At 47.2% G+C, this 17,159-nt stretch overlaps 1 protein-coding gene across 9 annotated transcripts in view; it reads right to left on the reverse strand.

Annotated features, from left to right (window-relative positions):
- The window catches only part of LOC144736204 (dual specificity protein phosphatase CDC14C-like), a 28,597-nt gene that overhangs the window by 7,699 nt on the left and 3,739 nt on the right, over positions 1 to 17,159 (reverse strand). For 8 of the 9 annotated variants that reach the window (XM_078618869.1, XM_078618866.1, XM_078618819.1 and 5 more), the window contains exons 5-15: positions 16,253 to 16,332; positions 15,750 to 15,816; positions 9,616 to 9,678; positions 9,445 to 9,532; positions 9,003 to 9,085; positions 8,358 to 8,505; positions 8,018 to 8,156; positions 7,605 to 7,806; positions 6,879 to 7,090; positions 6,430 to 6,477; positions 5,301 to 5,465 (exon numbers count right to left, since the gene is read on the reverse strand). In XM_078618869.1, coding sequence (XP_078474995.1) covers positions 5,301 to 5,465; positions 6,430 to 6,477; positions 6,879 to 7,090; positions 7,605 to 7,806; positions 8,018 to 8,156; positions 8,358 to 8,505; positions 9,003 to 9,085; positions 9,445 to 9,532; positions 9,616 to 9,678; positions 15,750 to 15,816; positions 16,253 to 16,332 — 1,295 coding nt within the window. The remainder of the gene's footprint in view (positions 1 to 5,300; positions 5,466 to 6,429; positions 6,478 to 6,878; positions 7,091 to 7,604; positions 7,807 to 8,017; positions 8,157 to 8,357; positions 8,506 to 9,002; positions 9,086 to 9,444; positions 9,533 to 9,615; positions 9,679 to 15,749; positions 15,817 to 16,252; positions 16,333 to 17,159) is intronic. The other variant, XM_078618841.1, reaches the window with a different exon arrangement.

The following is a 17,159-nucleotide window of genomic DNA, read 5'->3' on the forward strand; positions in this document are numbered from 1 at the left end:
AGTATGAGAGCTCGGGGCAAGCATCTACACTATGGGAACCTCATTTGCCAGTAAAAATATGATAATTGGTTCTTTACCCTTCTATCTGGCAACAAAACTGACACCTTTTTACAAGGAGTCATGTTTGCATAGACCGCAATACCTGCAGTCATAATACAAACAAAAGAACATAACTCTGATAATGTGCACTGTCCTTAAAGTTGAATGATCCACACCCGAGACAGCTTTCCTTAGAGCCTAGTCTCATATGGGTTGGACCAGATGACGCCAAAAGGCGCACAACTCAAAGACAATGCACCATCAGAGTATGAGAGCTCGGGGCAAGCATCTACACTATGGGAACCTCATTTGCCAGTAATCATATTTTTACTACACTATGGGAACCTCATTTGCCAGTAATCATATTTTTACTGGCAAATGAGGTTCCCATAGTGTAGATGCTTGCCCCGAGCTCTCATACTCTCATACTCTGATGGTGCATTGTCTTTGAGTTGTGCGCCTTTTGGCGTCATCTGGTCCAACCCAAATGAGACTAGGCTCTAAGGAAAGCTGTCTCGGGTGTGGATCAATCAACGTTAAGGACAGTGCACATTATCAGAGTTATGTTCTTTTGTTTGTATTATGACTGCAGGTATTGCGGTCTATGCAAACATGACTCCTTGTAAAAAGGTGTCAGTTTTGTTGCCAGATAGAAGGGTAAAGAACCAATTATCATATTTTTACTGGCAAAAAGGTTCCCATAGTGTAGATGCTTGCCCCGAGCTCTCATACTCTGATGGTGCATTGTCTTTGAGTTGTGCGCCTTTTGGCGTCATCTGGTCCAACCCATATGAGACTAGGCTCTAAGGAAAGCTGTCTCGGGTGTGGATCAATCAACTTTAAGGACAGTGCACATTATCAGAGTTATGTTCTTTTGTTTGTATTATGACTGCAGGTATTGCAGTCTATGCAAACATGACTCCTTGTAAAAAGGTGTCAGTTTTGTTGCCAGATAGAAGGGTAAAGAACCAATTATCATATTTTTACTGGCAAATGAGGTTCCCATAATGATGGAAACAGTCATTGGGTTAAAAAGAGAATCAAGCGGGAATGAAATGAAGCGTATGTAGTTTTCTACACGTACATAAAGGCACACATACAACAACAACACAACAACCGCCATTCACCACTAAGTGGTGGTGACGTCACCACTACGCTTGTGCCATGGCCATATGCACCCTGAGGCCACGTGAAGTGTCGAACGCCCGCTGGCAGGTCACGGGGCAGACCCAGGTGCCACGGGTCGACTGACCGAGATGACTGGCTGATGTACCACTTGTGCCCCCTACTGTGCCAACTTGCTGTGTTTTAGCCACCCGGCGCTCCGCTCGTTGTTGTGAGCGTCGCTCCTCCGCCCTCCGTTGTTGTTGGAGGGCAGCTGCCTCTAACTGCCCAGTAGCGTCCTTCACGAGCCTCCTCCACTGAGGCCGATCTTGACACCGTTGGTACCAGTCATCGGTAAGTCCACTCAGCTCCATGTCCTCCTGGACCACATCACTCCATCTCTTCTCTAGCCCGTGCTGCGCCCGTTTAGCCCCCTCGATCCGGCCGAACAAAAGCTGTTTAGGCATGCGGTGGCTGGGCATGCGGGCTACATGACTCAGCCAATGCAGCCTTGCCTGCCGGAGGAGTTCACCGATGGGACTTTGCCCAGATCTTTCAAGGATTTGTGAGCGCCTCACACAATCCAGCCTGGTTAAACCCAGGATGGATCATAGGCAGGCCAGCCTAAATGTTTCTAACCGGCGAAGATGCTCCATTAGGGGAGTCCACGTTTCGCAAGCATAGAGAAGGGAGGGAATGACTGTGGCCGAGAAGACCTGAAGCACCATTGGAACCTCATTTGCCAGTAAAAAATATGATAATTGTTTTTTTACCCTTCTATCTGGCAACAAAACTGACACCTTTTTTACAAGGAGTCATGTTTGCATAGACCACAATACCTGCAGCCATAATGCAAACAAAAACATAACTCTGATAATATATGCACTGTCCTTGAAGTTGATTGGTCCACACTCGAGACAGCTTTCCTTAGAGCCTAGTCTCACATGGGTTGGACCAGATGACGCAAAAGGCGCACAACTCAAAGACAATGCACCATCAGAGTATGAGAGCTCGGGGTAAGCATTTACACCATTGGAACCTCATTTGCCAGTAAACAATATAATTGTTTTTTTACCCTTCTATCTGGCAACAAAATTGGCACCTTTTTTTTACAAGGAGTCATGTTTGCATAGACCACAATACCTGCAGCCATAATGCAAACAAAAAACATAACTCTGATAATAGATGCACTGTCTTTGAAGTTGATTGGTCCACACCCGAGACAGCTTTCCTTAGAGCCTAGTCTCACATGGGTTGGACCAGATGACGCCAAAAGGCGCACAGCTCAAAGACAATGCACCATCAGAGTATGAGAGCTCGGGGTAAGCATTCACACCATTGGAACCTCATTTGCCAGTAAAAAATATGATAATTGTGTTTTTACCCTTCTATCTGGCAACAAAACTGACACCTTTTTTTACAAGGAGTCATGTTTGCATAGACCACAATACCTGCAGCCATAATGCAAAAAAAAACATAACTCTGATTGACAAAAAACATAACTCTGATTTTGTTTGCATTATGGCTGCAGGTATTGTGGTCTATGCAAACATGACTCCTTGTAAAAAATGTGGCAGTTTTGTTGCTAGTTAGAAGGGTAAAAAACCAATTATCATATTTTTTACTGGCAAATGAGGTTCCAATGGTGTAAATGCTTACCCCGAGCTCTCATACTCTGATGGTGCATTGTCTTTGAGTTGTGCGCCTTTTGGCGTCATCTGGTCCAACCCATGTGAGACTAGGCTCTAAGGAAAGCTGTCTCGGGTGTGGACCAATCAACTTCAAGGACAGTGCATATATTATGAGAGTTATGTTTTTTGTTTGCATTATGGCCGCAGGTATTGTGGTCTATGCAAACATGACTCCTTGTAAAAAAAGGTGTCAGTTTTGTTGCCAGATAGAAGGGTAAAAAACCAATTATCAAGACCTGACGCTTCGTGCGGAACGACAGACCAGGCAGCTTCCACACAGCGTTACGCAACCGATGAAAAGATATTGCCGCTCGACTGATTCAGAGTGAGGCCTTCGCTGCAAACCGGAGCCGGACATGAGCATACTGCCCAGGTATGGGAAACTCTCCACTCTCTCCATAACTGCCCCATCACCGATTGGGAGTTGTGGGGGTGGAGTGTCTGATGGTACAAAATACCCAGGCAGGTGCTTAGTTTTGGTGGGGCTGATGGTAAGGCCCCACCTCTTAGTGGCACACTCCAGTTTCAGCAGAAGAATCTCTAACTCCTCCTCTGAATGAGCAGCAATTACCAAATCATCGGCATACATAACATGGTTGACAATAGGGAGCCATCCCTTGACCGCACCCGGGCATCGATCAGCCTCCCATTATATCTGTACCAAATGGAATTTCTCCGGTACAGCTATTGAAGGCTTCACGATCTACATGGTTAAAATAGATGTTAAATAATGTGGGAGCTAGAGGATATCCCTGTCGCACCCCAAGGTGTACAGGGAATGGCTCTGACTCCCGGCCACGTAGTTTTACCCAGGCCCGCTCACCATCATGAAGGTCCTTAATGATCGTGAGCAGAGAGTCAGGGACTCCAAAAGCACGAAGAACAACCCAGAGCCCAGGCCTACTGATGGTATCATAGGCCTTGACCAGGTCAATAAAGCAGAGATGTAGGTCTTGTTGGAATTCCCTACACCTCTGCTGTAGCAGACGGACAGAAAATACGGCATCTGTGCAAGACCACCCTTTCCTGAAACCGCATTGGGGCTCCGCAAGCCTCTCCTCAGCGTGCCGAGCAAGACGATGTTGAATAATCCTTGCCAGGACCTTTCCCGGCACACTGAGGAGTGAGATGCCCCTGTAGTTGTTATAGTCTGTGTGGTCCCCCTTCTTAAAGAGGGGGACCACCAGGGCATCCTTCCAATCCTGCGGAACCCGTCCAGTGGTCCAGACTGTTGTTATGATGTCATGTAGGGCAGTCTGTGCACAAACGCTACCCTCCCTCAGCATTTCTCTTGGGAGATCATCTCTGCCCGGTGCCTTTCCTAGTCTCAGACTCTGGATCGCCTTCAGTACTTCATAAACAGATGGCACCTCAGCCAGCCACTCACAGGGGGTGAGACTTCATCTTCCAATATTTGAAGCACCGCAGCCTCAGCAGGGTCATCCCCGCTTTGTGCCACGATGGTTTCCTGGCTGAGAGATTTCCCCTCCCCCAGGACCTCACAAAAATGCTCAGCAAATCTGCAAACCTGTTCCTGGGGGTCGGAGATTGGATCGCCGTTTTTTCACCTAATGTTGGTAATAGGTGTGGCGCTGCAGGTTACTTTTTTGATGGAGTTAACTAGGGATTTGTGATCGTGGGCCTCTGAGGCAGACTCCATCTCTTGCAGCGCCTCACGGCTCTCCGAACCTCCGAGCGAAGGCTGCGATAAGGCTGCGTTAAGCCTCTTTCTCTGACGTGGGATGCTGTAGACAGTTAGAGTGGGCTTGTCGCTTTTTCTCAACCATCCTGAACACCTCCTCTGTCAACCAGGGTCCCTGGGGAGGTCTGGACCGCGTACCCAAAGCAGCCATTGCAGCTGCATGAGTCACAGTCCTAAACCTCGCCCATTTACCCTCGACATCAGGAGGAGTGGGGGACGATGCCAACCCCAGTCGCAAGCGATGATGAAATTCTCGCTAGCAACTTTCATCAGCTGAGACCAGGCCACCATAGGTTGGAATGGGGTCTTGGGTGTACACCCACCACTAAACCATGGCACACATACACGCGCATATCCACATTCATAAAACATGCACAGACGTATAGACAAACACATGCACAAAAACAATTAAACACAGGCATGCATTAACAAATGCACCAACATACAATAACACACACCATCATGTCTCATCACGCATAAATACTGCCATCACGTATATCTCACCAACATGCACTCACATCATCACCCACTAACACAAGACCGCACACACACAACAGACACACCGGCACCTCTACATTAATTAATATGCCTTCAACACAAAAACTGCATACATCATCTTCTGTAACCATTGCCCTAACCCAACAGCTCACACACACACTAACATCACTAAATACACACACTGACTCACACCGGCGCACACACGAATACACTACCAATGAATACAATCATCAGGCAATCATCAGGCACCATCATGCAAGCGCTACCTCTTGAGGGCGGAGTGGCCCCCTCCCCCGGTGGAGTGCCGGGTGACACGGGCACTGTTCTGGACGCCCAACGATGCTGGAGACTTTGCCGATTTCACCGGAGACGACGGCGACAGTGACGATGATGACGTGGAAGCGGCGGCAGCGCCCTGCACCGTCGCCGTCCTGCGGGGGATGCAGGCGCGGCGCATGTGTTGAGCGGTTGTACACGTATCCACCCGCAAGCGCGTCCACTCCCACACATAACCACCACACACTTAATTGGATAAAGCTATGAAGCAGCAATTGTCATTTCGACAGTGAAAATTTAGTAAGAGTCAGCTGAAAAATCATCTTGAGACTCATTTAGGCTTTCCATGGTAAGCAAGTGAAATATTATTTTAATAATTAATCAGATTGAGTGAATGCATGTATGTGTCTGAGGATTAATGGTGCATGTGACAGTCATCTCCATCAGTCAACCCATGGCACCTGGGTCTGTCCCGTGACCTGCCAGCGAGCCTTCGACACTTCATGTTGTACATCGCCTGCTTCAGGCGCTGTGGTGATGTCACCACCACTTAGTGGTGAATGGTAGTTGTTGTTATTGGGGACCGGTAGTGTAGCGGTTAACCTGCTGCGCTACAAACCCAGCGACTCGAGTTCTATAACAGCTCATGGCCAACACCGGTGACAATTATCTGAATCGGTCCTGGACCTCCCCTAAGTCGACTCAGCCTCAAGCGAGTACCTGGTGCGGTGTGTGAACAACAAGACTGGGGAGATGGAGGCGGCCGGGCATGATGCTGGCCACCCACCCCCTTACCGGCCTTCATAAGTGCTACTCGCTAACAGCACTTGCTTTTACAGTCTGTTAAGGCTATATGGGGAATCGTTGTCATTATTTGCCTGCAAATACATCATAAGGGCATTTTCTTTGAAACACAGTTGCCGAGCACATGCCCAAAGGCCCAAATCGACAAACGGCCAGCGAAAAAGAGCATTATTAAAGTAATATTCACAAAGTTACTCGATTTGTTTAATGCATCACACCGACATACATTGATGGACAGATATACAGACTTACAGATTAATAGAAAAACACACACAAATTGACAGACAGAGATGGTTGTGTCAATGTAGAACGGACCTCAGCTGTTGGGAAGAGGAGCGCGTGTTCATGCGTGTCTCTCCCCGCCTGGAGCGCAACGACACACACACCCCATCACGCACACATGCGTGGGTGTGTGAGCCTGACCGTGCCCAAGTGTATGCGTGAGTGAATGCATGCGTGTCGTTGGCACAGAAGGGAGCACAGGTGGTACATTTGCCAGTCACCTCAGTCAGTTTACCCATAACACCTGCGTCTCTATCGTGACTTCCTGCCAGCAAGCCTTCTGCATTTCACGTGGCCTCAGTGCACCTCGCCTGGCACAAGCGCTGTGGTGACATCACCACCACTTCGTGGTGAATGCCGGATGTTGTTGTTGCATGCATGTATGCACATGTGGTAATGTTACCGAGCGATAGGTCTTATTTGTGCATCACTGCCAATGGTTAATATGCAACTCAACCACCCGACAAATGGCCTCCTCCCACCTCAAGTTTCCACTGGTGAGCAAGGCTGCCGAGTGCCGTGTGGTGACGCCGCTGCTGCTGCTGCCACTGCCAGCGCTGCTGCTGCTGCTGCTGCTGGTGGCGGTGGGGCCAGTGGTGGCAGCATGCCGAGTGTGTCGCCGGTTTTTAAGAGCGCGGAGTTTGTCTCCCTGTGTGGGGCCACCACGGCCCATGCCCTCCACCTGCACCTCATACTGCACAGGTACACACATGCACACACATGTGCACACATGTGCACACAAAACCAAAGATCCCCTGTGTAGCCTTATAGAGACTGTTGGGGCAAGTTCTGTTAAAGAGAATCGATTAAGGTAAACACCTATTATGACCAAAAAGGCACACAAGGGTTTTGTAGCTAACACTATTGTCTCACCATGCTCGATACTCATTTAAAGCTGAGTCAGGATTATTTGTTGAACTAGGCAAGCACTCAAGAGACCAGGATAATCTAATTTGTCAAAGAGCGGACCTCGGGGAGGCCCAGGACCGGTTCAGATATTCGTCACGGATGTTGACCATGAGCAGTAATCTAACTCCGGGCATGGGGGTTCTTAGCGTATTGTGCTAACAACTGCGCCACCACTTCCCATGGACCAGATGTAAACACATATACCCATCTACAGACACACAAACGGAGACACACACAAGCACACGCACACATCTCATTAGTTCCCCGTGACCCCCGACCCCAACGTTTGTGATACTCACGTCTTCGATCTGCGTGGCGTGCAGTGATGGCGATGATGAGGGGGAGATGGGGCCGAGCGGGTCGCGTAGACTGATGTCATCGACACGCGCCAAGATCCGCGACACGCCCAGCGCCGTGCCCTCGCGCCCCGTGGGGCCCGAGCCCACACGCTGCTGCTTGGCACGGAACGCCTCCCCCTGAGCCCACAGGCCGGATTGCCTCCTGCCGAGGGGGGCAAACGGGGAGCAGGCAGTGGAGCAGATTGGGTGAAGGTGTTGTCATGGCACATGAGTCTGTCCCGTCACCGCCTGCCAGCAAGCCTTCACCACTTCACGTGGCCTCGAAGTGCACCTGGCCTGGCACAAATGCCGTAGTGACGTCACCGCCACTTAGTGGCGAATGGCAGCTGTTGTTGTATCGGTGTGGGTCTCACTCGAGCAGAAAGTGCTGCTGGGGCCCGATGATGGAGCCCGGCCGACATATGCGGATCCAAGCGACGGCCTCGGCAGCCGTGAGGCAGTGGTGCTTCATGAGGTAGCATGCGATGAGCGTGCCTGTGCGGCCCAGCCCCGCTGCACGCACACAGTGTCACCATCACCACACGACAACGTTTGTCACTATTGACGCATCCGCTATCTCCCCATTACCAGCAGCATCGCCCTCCACCACGACTGTCATAACTACACCAAGCGCCACCACAATGACCAACACTCACATTACTACTACCATCACCACTATAACCACCACTCACACCACCACCACTCGCGACGCACCCTTGCAGTGCACGGCGACGGCGCCCCTCGTGCCCTCGCAGATTTCACAGAACTTGCGCACGATATCGGGACTCGGGGAGCTGCCGTCCGGGAAGAACAGGTCGTGGTGCACCAGCCCCACGTCCGTGAAGCGCCGCGCGTCGTAGATCTACCCCGGCGCGCGGCAACACATATCATCATCATCATCGCTCAGCCATTGTTACCACAGTGGCGAGATGTTAACTACCTTGAGTGGTATATAGGTCGTTAGTTTGATCCCGACCCTGACGACTGTATATTTGGAGTTTGCATGTCTTTCTCCCCGTGGCCACGTAGATTTTTCTCCAGGTCCTCTAGTGTTTCCTTACACATTTAGAAACACGCGTTTTAAGAGTATTTGGCTGCTATATATTTCGACATGATAGGCCACTTCTTTGAGTGATCATTTGTGGCCAGATCGCTTCTGAAAATTATCTATATAGCTCAGTGGGCTTTACCTGGTATTTTATATTCTTTTACAGTTTTTTTCACCCCATGCCGGACAAACAGCTAGTGCACCGACACTTTCAACCCTCGTCCAGTTTTAAAGCGTTACAAACGGATCCAGCGGCCAAGGCAAGAAGTGCCCGACCAGGTGCATGTTGCTGACGGTGTGTTCGCTCACACCTTCTTGTTGAGCCGGATGACGGTGGTGACGCCATTCTTACGGAAGTACGGGATGTAGGACTCTGGGGAATGTAGCGGGTAGCCTGCACGTGCACACAAAATACATATCCCCCCCCCCCCCCCGTGTAGACTTTTAATAGACTGATGGGGGAAGTGCTGTTAGCGAGCACCTATGAAGACCAATACGGCACATGAAGTGATAGGGGGCCAGCACCATGCCTGATTCCCCAGTGTTGATGTTTACACACTGTTCTAGGTACTCATTAAAGGCTGAGTCGATTATTGGGAGACCCATAACCATTTCAGATATAATCATTACTGTTATTGGTCCTGAGTAGGAACCGATCTTGGGAATCAGGGTTCGCAGCGCAGTGTGATAACCACTACACTACCACTCCCCATATGTGCATGCAAGCGCGTGTTTATGTGTGTGCATCATCACCGTTTTCCACTTTGCTTTTTGGGTGGGGACCGCTGAATGCCAGGAACCGCTCGGGTACGATCCAGTTAAAATCTCCATTCTCAACGTGCTGATCACACACAACAACAATAGTAGCTGTCATTCACTGTTAAGGATGAGAAGAGGGGAGGGGAGGGAGGGGAGGTGACCCACCTCGTAATGCTCATACTCTTCTAAGTCAAAACGCGTACAGTCCAGGAAGCCAGTCTGCAGTGCCTGCAAACGAACAGAAGCAGCAACAACACAAGAGCTTAGACACACACATCGACACACGACAACACAATAATGTCAACATTATAACAATAATAATCCCTTTAGCCAGAATAAAGAGGAAAGAAAGGATGAAGAATAGAAGGCGATACAGCCGACAGGTGGAACAGTGGCTACCCTACTTATCTTAACCAATCTTCTTCTTCTTCTCTTCTATATATATAAAAGTCAAAAATTGTGTGTGGGTTTGTGTGTGAGTTTGTGTGTGGCCGCGCGCTTGGCTCTCCAACAGTGGGGTTTACGTAAAAAAAAATAGCCAAGTACCACGCCGGAAGCCCCGTGGTGAGCAAGCACTATTCTTTTTTCACATCCGTCAACTTAAAATTAGTTTAATTAGCGATTTAGTGTGATTTCTGTGTGCTTCCCTTTAATTTATTTATTTATGACGCATGCACGACCATACCAACTCACGTGCCTTTGGTGGGGGGGATGGCCCATGCCAAGTCGCACGCCTTTGGTGCGAGTGAGGGGAACATTTTCTTTCACGTTAAAAATGCTATAAAAATACACTAAACGCTCAGGTAAATCTTCACTGTGTGATGTCCCCCCGACCCCAATGTGTGCAGTTATTACTACCATACAGTCGCTAAATGCTACCACTATAGGCCGTACATATTACTGCAGAGCGGCCGGGGAGATCGTGGCTGGGGGGGAGGGGGGTCAGGTGTAGCAGCCCAGCCCCAGCCTGCCAAGGTGCCACCTCGGCCAGCTGGACAATCTAGGTGAGGACGGAGGCTCTGCACGGGACTAGGCCTCACCACGCCACTCTGTCAGGTGAGTACTTTGTGCTATACAGTCGATAAATACTTCTATACAGTCAGCATGTACTACTGTAGTGATAGCAGGTACCACCAGTCGGTATGCACTGCTGTAATCATAGCAGGTACCACCACAGTCAGTACACACTGCTGTTATATTTTTAAGAGTAGTTTTGAAATATGTTTTTGACCCGGGCAACGTGTTGGATATATGACCCTTTTTCCAAAATTCATATTAAGAATTATTCAGCCAATTTTTTTTTTCATATAATCAATCGCGGGGTCACTTGGAGCGAAAAAAAACGGAACCCCCCCCCCCCCTTTCTCGAGCAGCTGCCTTGTCACGCTCGCAACAGGGAACCGGAGGTGAACCATAAAGATAATGAGCCCCCCCCCCCCCCCTGCAAAGGAGAGAGAGAGGGGATGTTGTAAAACGGGCAGCGAAAAGCAAACAGACGGGTTTTGGAGGCTATTTTAGCTAACAAAAAATCCAAAACTTAGCGACAAAGATTAAGTGAACATTATTGTAGAACGCCTCACACTCACTCCAAGTAAACAAAACCAGGCTAAAATCTACATCAGTTACTATTATTTCCCATTCATTATTTTAATACAAATGTCATTTATTTTTCTTTATCTACGCGACCAAGCCAAAACGAATTCTCTAACCTCGGGATATCAGATAACATAATAACTCGAGAACAAACAGCACAAACCCAGGATACAGGTGGTGGAACGAAGGTTAGTAAAACCCTACGAAATACGCGGTAATGATAACAATGCTAAATCACAAATCTTGAATAAACACAAACCAAATAATAATTACGAAGTATTAGACAAAGGGTCATCTAGAAGAATTAAAGGCGAAATAAGTCAGTCATACCTAACCAAGATGTAATGCACTCCATAGGAAAAGAGCCTCCCAACAGCTTTACACCATTGGAACTTCATTTGTCCGTAAAAAATATAATTGTTTTTTTACCCTTCTATCTGGCAACAAAACTGACACTTTTTTTTACAAGGAGTCATGTTTGCATAGACCACAATACCTGCAGCCATAATGCAAACAAAACACATAACTCTAATAATATATGCACTGTCCTTGAAGTTGATTGGTTCCCACCCGAGACAGCTTTCCTTAGAGCCTAGTCTCACATGGGTTGGACCAGATGACGCCAAAAGGCGCACAACTCAAAGACAATGCACCCCATCAGAGTATGAGAGCTCGGGATAAGCATTTACACCATTGGAACCTCATTTGCCAGTAAAAAATATGATAATTGTTTTTTTACCCTTTTATCTGGCAATAAAACTGACACCTTTTTTACAAGGAGTCATGTTTGCATAGACCACAATACCTGTAGCCATAATGCAAACAAAATCAGAGTTATGTTTTTTGTCAATCAAAGAATGTGTGTCCTCGCGAGTGACGTCAACACATGAGGCCCAACCCCTCGCGAGACGTCACTCCACATGAGGCCCACCCCCCCCCCTCATTAATATTCACGAGTGGGTGAATTTTTACACGAACGCAGAGGAACGTCGAGCTGAATTAAATAATTGTTTACGCAAAGTTGCTTCAAATTACATTTCTTTATCGAAAGTGACGGTAAAAAATAAATCTACACAGCAGTGCTACATCTGTACATGATGTCACTGCAAAAGAGGCCCCCCCCCCCCCTCATTAAGATTCATGCCCAGGTGGAAATTTACACTCACGCACAAGAAGGTTGCGCACTCCACATGCCGCACCTCTCCCCTCATTAATAATCATGAGTGGGTGACGTTACTCCACATACCGCACCCCTCCACTCATTATTATAACCATTACCGGATGACGTCACTCAACATGGGGCAACCCCCCCCCCCTCCTCATTAATAATCATGAGCTGACCAATTTTTCTATTGAACGGGCAAAAAAGCTAGTATATAATCGTTTCCTTGCCTGTGTAGTGACATCAGGGATGTCACTGTATGGTGCCGGCCCGAGAGGGCCGTGGCGCGCGATGCACTGTCATCGCGTACACCCCGTAGGCGGGTGTAGTACCAGCCCTAGTGGGGCTTGGTATGCGCTGGGATCGCGCGTGCACCACGCATAGCGTGTAATGCGAGCTCCCACAAGGGGGAGTAGGAGAGTGTCAGCCCAGGGGCAGGATTGCCCCAGGCCATGGCACTCTGGTTGACCCCGTAGACACGTGATCCAGTGTCCACAGAGGGGGCCCCAGGTGGGGGGGCTAGGGGGCGATCATGTGTCTGGGGAGAGCTCTCGAGAGGGATCGAAACGGAACTAGAAGGCTCGAGAAGGCGGGCGGAGCGGTCCTGACCCAGGAGGATATAAGGCGGGTCCCTGAGGGGGACCGGGGTCGCTGCATTCTACAAGCTGGAAGCTCTACGTCCTACAAGCTGGAAGTTCTACAGGCATCAACACGTGGTTGGGACCCGAGTGAGGGTCAGACCCTTCATAGCTGTAACTCCTCCGTATAGGGTAGTTAGCTGGGTGGCCACCACCCTAGGCTGTATCTGGTGAAGGGGCAGTTACCCCTTTCTGTTACGTGTTGATGTTACAATAAATGTGTTGCCTCTAAAGAACGTCTGCGATTCAGTTGGACTCACTACACCTGTAAACATCTGGCAATTTCATCACCATGAGTTGACTGCTGATGAGAAACTCAATGTGAAACCAGTCCAGAGTTTTATTTGTGTTGAACCAGTGCTGCTGGTAAAATGCTCTCATAAGTCCATGTGGCTGATGGGATGTGTAAAAATGTATTTGTGTATATGGAGGGGCAGATATGTTAATCAGGTGGTGTATTGTATGCGTATTTGTTTCATCTTCACCTAGGTCACCCTTTCAAAAGCAGCAATGATGTTTCATGTATCCCAATGGCAATATTTCATGTCCAGGTTATATAACGGATACTGGCAGACTGATCTACCAGTTGCACAGTGGTAACACTTGTGCCTCACAGTGAGAAGGGCCTGGGTTTGTTTCTTGACTCCTTCTGTGGCATTTGTTTTCTCGCTGGTTCTGCATGGGTTCTCTCCAGTATTCATAATCAACGTTTTTGGGTTTAGATCGCGTTATTTATAAATGTGTCGCAACCCTCCACCACCCGACACGGCCAATCAGTAAAAAAGTGTCACGTTGACAAAAGACAAATTAGTTCACTGCTTTAGCCCACCGGTGTGTTGAAGCGCGAAACCACAACATTTACAATTTGAGTACGACGTTTCGCTGGTAATTGCATCCAGCATCATCGGGCAATTCGCCAGAATGGTGAGGCTCTGCTGTGTCTCCCGTTCTTATATAGAGCAGCAGCAGCGTGACGTCATCATTAACTCATTAACTCATCAGGTGCAAATATTTGAGGGGGGAGTTATTGTAATTATATACTAGATTAGTAATCAGGCTATTGTTACGATGCGAGTTGTAGATTAGTAATCATTTGGAATGTGTTTTATTGTGATTATGCTACATTAGTAATCAGTTAGTGTTTGTTTCCCTTATAAGGAATTGTAATGTATCTTATTTAATAATACGCTTCCAGGCCGCACTAAGCCTGTAGCTGTCTGAGCGATTAAAGTTATTTCTGTTTCTCTCAATTTCAATCGATTCTCTAATTAGTCTTTGCCAGTAGTAACTAGTTTTACACAGCACTTCAACGTTGTCAAAATCAATTGAGTGTCCCTGTTGGCATGCATGTTCTGCCACTGCCGACAGTTGTGTTTGTGATAATTTAATATTTCTCTGGTGTTCTTTTAGTCTTACACTAACGTTACGCCCTGTCTGTCCAATATAGCATCTGCCACATACACAATTAATCCGATATACACCTTCTGTTGATAATTTAGGTAATTCGTCTTTAGTGCACGTTACTATTTGTTGAATTTTGTGTACTGTACCAAATCTTACTGTAATGTTTTGCTTTTGCAAAACACGGGCTAATTTGTCAGTTACTCCTGAGATAAATGGTATTTTTATTGTTTTAATAATCTGATCGCTTTCAGCAGTGTTGCTTTGCGATCGTGATTTGGCATTTAGTGCTCTGTTAATTTGAGCATTATTGTAGCCATTCTGTCTTAGTGCTTCTTTAACATGTTTAATCTCTCTCACTAGACTTTCACCATCTGACACTGTTTTAGCCCGATGTATGAGCGTCTTGATAAGAGAGGATTTCTGAGCTGGGTGATGATGCGAATCTGCATTCAGATAGGCATCAGTGTGCGTTTGCTTTCTGTACAGACAGGGCGTAACGTTAGTGTAAGACTAAAAGAACACCAGAGAAATATTAAATTATCACAAACACAACTGTCGGCAGTGGCAGAACATGCATGCCAACAGGGACACTCAATTGATTTTGACAACGTTGAAGTGCTGTGTAAAACTAGTTACTACTGGCAAAGACTAATTAGAGAATCGATTGAAATTGAGAGAAACAGAAATAACTTTAATCGCTCAGACAGCTACAGGCTTAGTGCGGCCTGGAAGCGTATTATTAAATAAGATACATTACAATTCCTTATAAGGGAAACAAACACTAACTGATTACTAATGTAGCATAATCACAATAAAACACATTCCAAATGATTACTAATCTACAACTCGCATCGTAACAATAGCCTGATTACTAATCTAGTATATAATTACAATAACTCCCCCCTCAAATCTTTGCACCTGATGAGTTAATGAGTTAATGATGACGTCACCCTGCTGCTGCTCTATATAAGAACGGGAGACACAGCAGAGCCTCACCATTCTGGCGAATTGCCCGATGATGCTGGATGCAATTACCAGCGAAACGTCGTACTCAAATTGTAAATGTTGTGGTTTCGCGCTTCAACACACCGGTGGGCTAAAGCAGTGAACTAATTTATCTTTTGTCAACGTGACACTTTTTTACTGATTGGCCGTGTCGGGTGGTGGAGGGTTACGACACATTTATAAATAACGCGATCTAAACCCAAAAACGTTGATTATGAATAATATTGGTCGCGAAAGCCTACGTGTTAATCTCTCCAGTATCCCTCCATAGCTAAAAACATACAATGCCATCAACGTTGGCCAAACATCCCAATGTAGCAGGACCCTCCTGAAAAATAGCCGCCTGTGATGGTGGGGTTAAATGTAGGTAGGCCCACCTCTTCTAAGACATTTGGTCATCGTGGAAGAGTTGACCAAAATATCCTCTACAGGTCACTCTAGTGGAGGCCATTCTGCGAGAAGTGGCATAAGCAATCCATTGCAGGCTGTGTCTTTACCTTGCCGACCCCCTGCAGACAGTCAAGGAGGGTCAGGTTGAAGCTGCATGGTCCGAATGAAGCATCTCTGGTGGGGGGGGGGGGTGATGGTAGCAAGGATGAGTAAAAAAAAGACACATAAAACATACACACAAGATGTACACAGATGTAGACTTAGAAATACACATGTAGATAAACCTAGACATAGACACAGCTCCACACATATACAGCTAAACACACAGATACAGAGATTTATACAACTACAAAGATCCCTCGTATAGCCTTTAACAGACTGTTGGGGCAAGTCCTGTTAGCGAGCACCTCACACAAAAAGTATTTCCTGATACACACACCACACAAACACACAGATAACTACAAATACACACAGATAAACACAACTATACAGATATACATAGAGAGGTACACACACAGTTACACATGCACAGAGAAACATACAGAGGTACACACAGTGACACGGTGACACAAAGACAATGACAGACTGTGTTGCAGGGTGAAGTTGTCACCTGAAGGGCAGGTAAGGGGGTGTGTTACCAGCCACTAGAGGGCGGTACGCCTCCTCAGGTGTCCTCTTCAAGTAGATAACCTGTGTACACAAACAAAAACAACGTTTTCTTTGGTTCTTCGGTAAAGTCATGTAGATAGAAAAATTATAATAAAAAATAAAGTGAATAAAAAACCGTGAGGAAGGAGCCATCTGAGGACTCAATCAAAACCATCATCTTGCCATACATAGCAGGGGTAACCAAAACGATTTCCAAAATCATGAACAAACACAAGATCCAGGTCCAATTGAATTACAGTACATAAAATTCGTGATCTGATCCCATCTGTGAAGGACAAAATTCCTGACATACAAATTAAGCTGTACCTGCGGCAGCAGTTACATTGGGGAAACTAAACATGTCTCGGACCGTGTTCGTGAGCACAAGGCAGATTTGAAACACGGTAGGTACAATACTTCTGCCGTGGCTGATCATTATGTTAATGCAGCTGGCTCACACGAAATAGATTTCTCGAAGACGATGGTACTTTGCAAGCCTACTGGCTATCAACAAACATTCCTTCATGAAGCCATCCATATATAGACACAGACACAATTTCAACCAAGAGGATGGTTATAACCTCAGCAATCATTGGAAAGATGTCATCAACCACTTTGATGACATCTTTCCTGTCAACCTCCACTGTCAGCAGTATGGGTGTGTGCAGCGAGGTGCAATGATTGCCAGGACCGCCCTTTGCTTGGTGTAGTAGCTTGTCTTTTCTCCTACATTAGCATTAGCTGCCCTGCCCATGCTGCTGACACACTTGGAAGATGCCCATCTCTAAACCTTTATAAACAGTTTGCCTTTAGAGGCTAACCCCCCTTTTTCCTGATGACGACCGCTTGTGTTGCGATCGAAACGTAGT

Source organism: Lampetra planeri, chromosome 3 (assembly GCF_965212315.1).
Source record: "Lampetra planeri chromosome 3, kcLamPlan1.2.h2, whole genome shotgun sequence".
Taxonomy (NCBI): domain Eukaryota; kingdom Metazoa; phylum Chordata; class Hyperoartia; order Petromyzontiformes; family Petromyzontidae; genus Lampetra; species Lampetra planeri.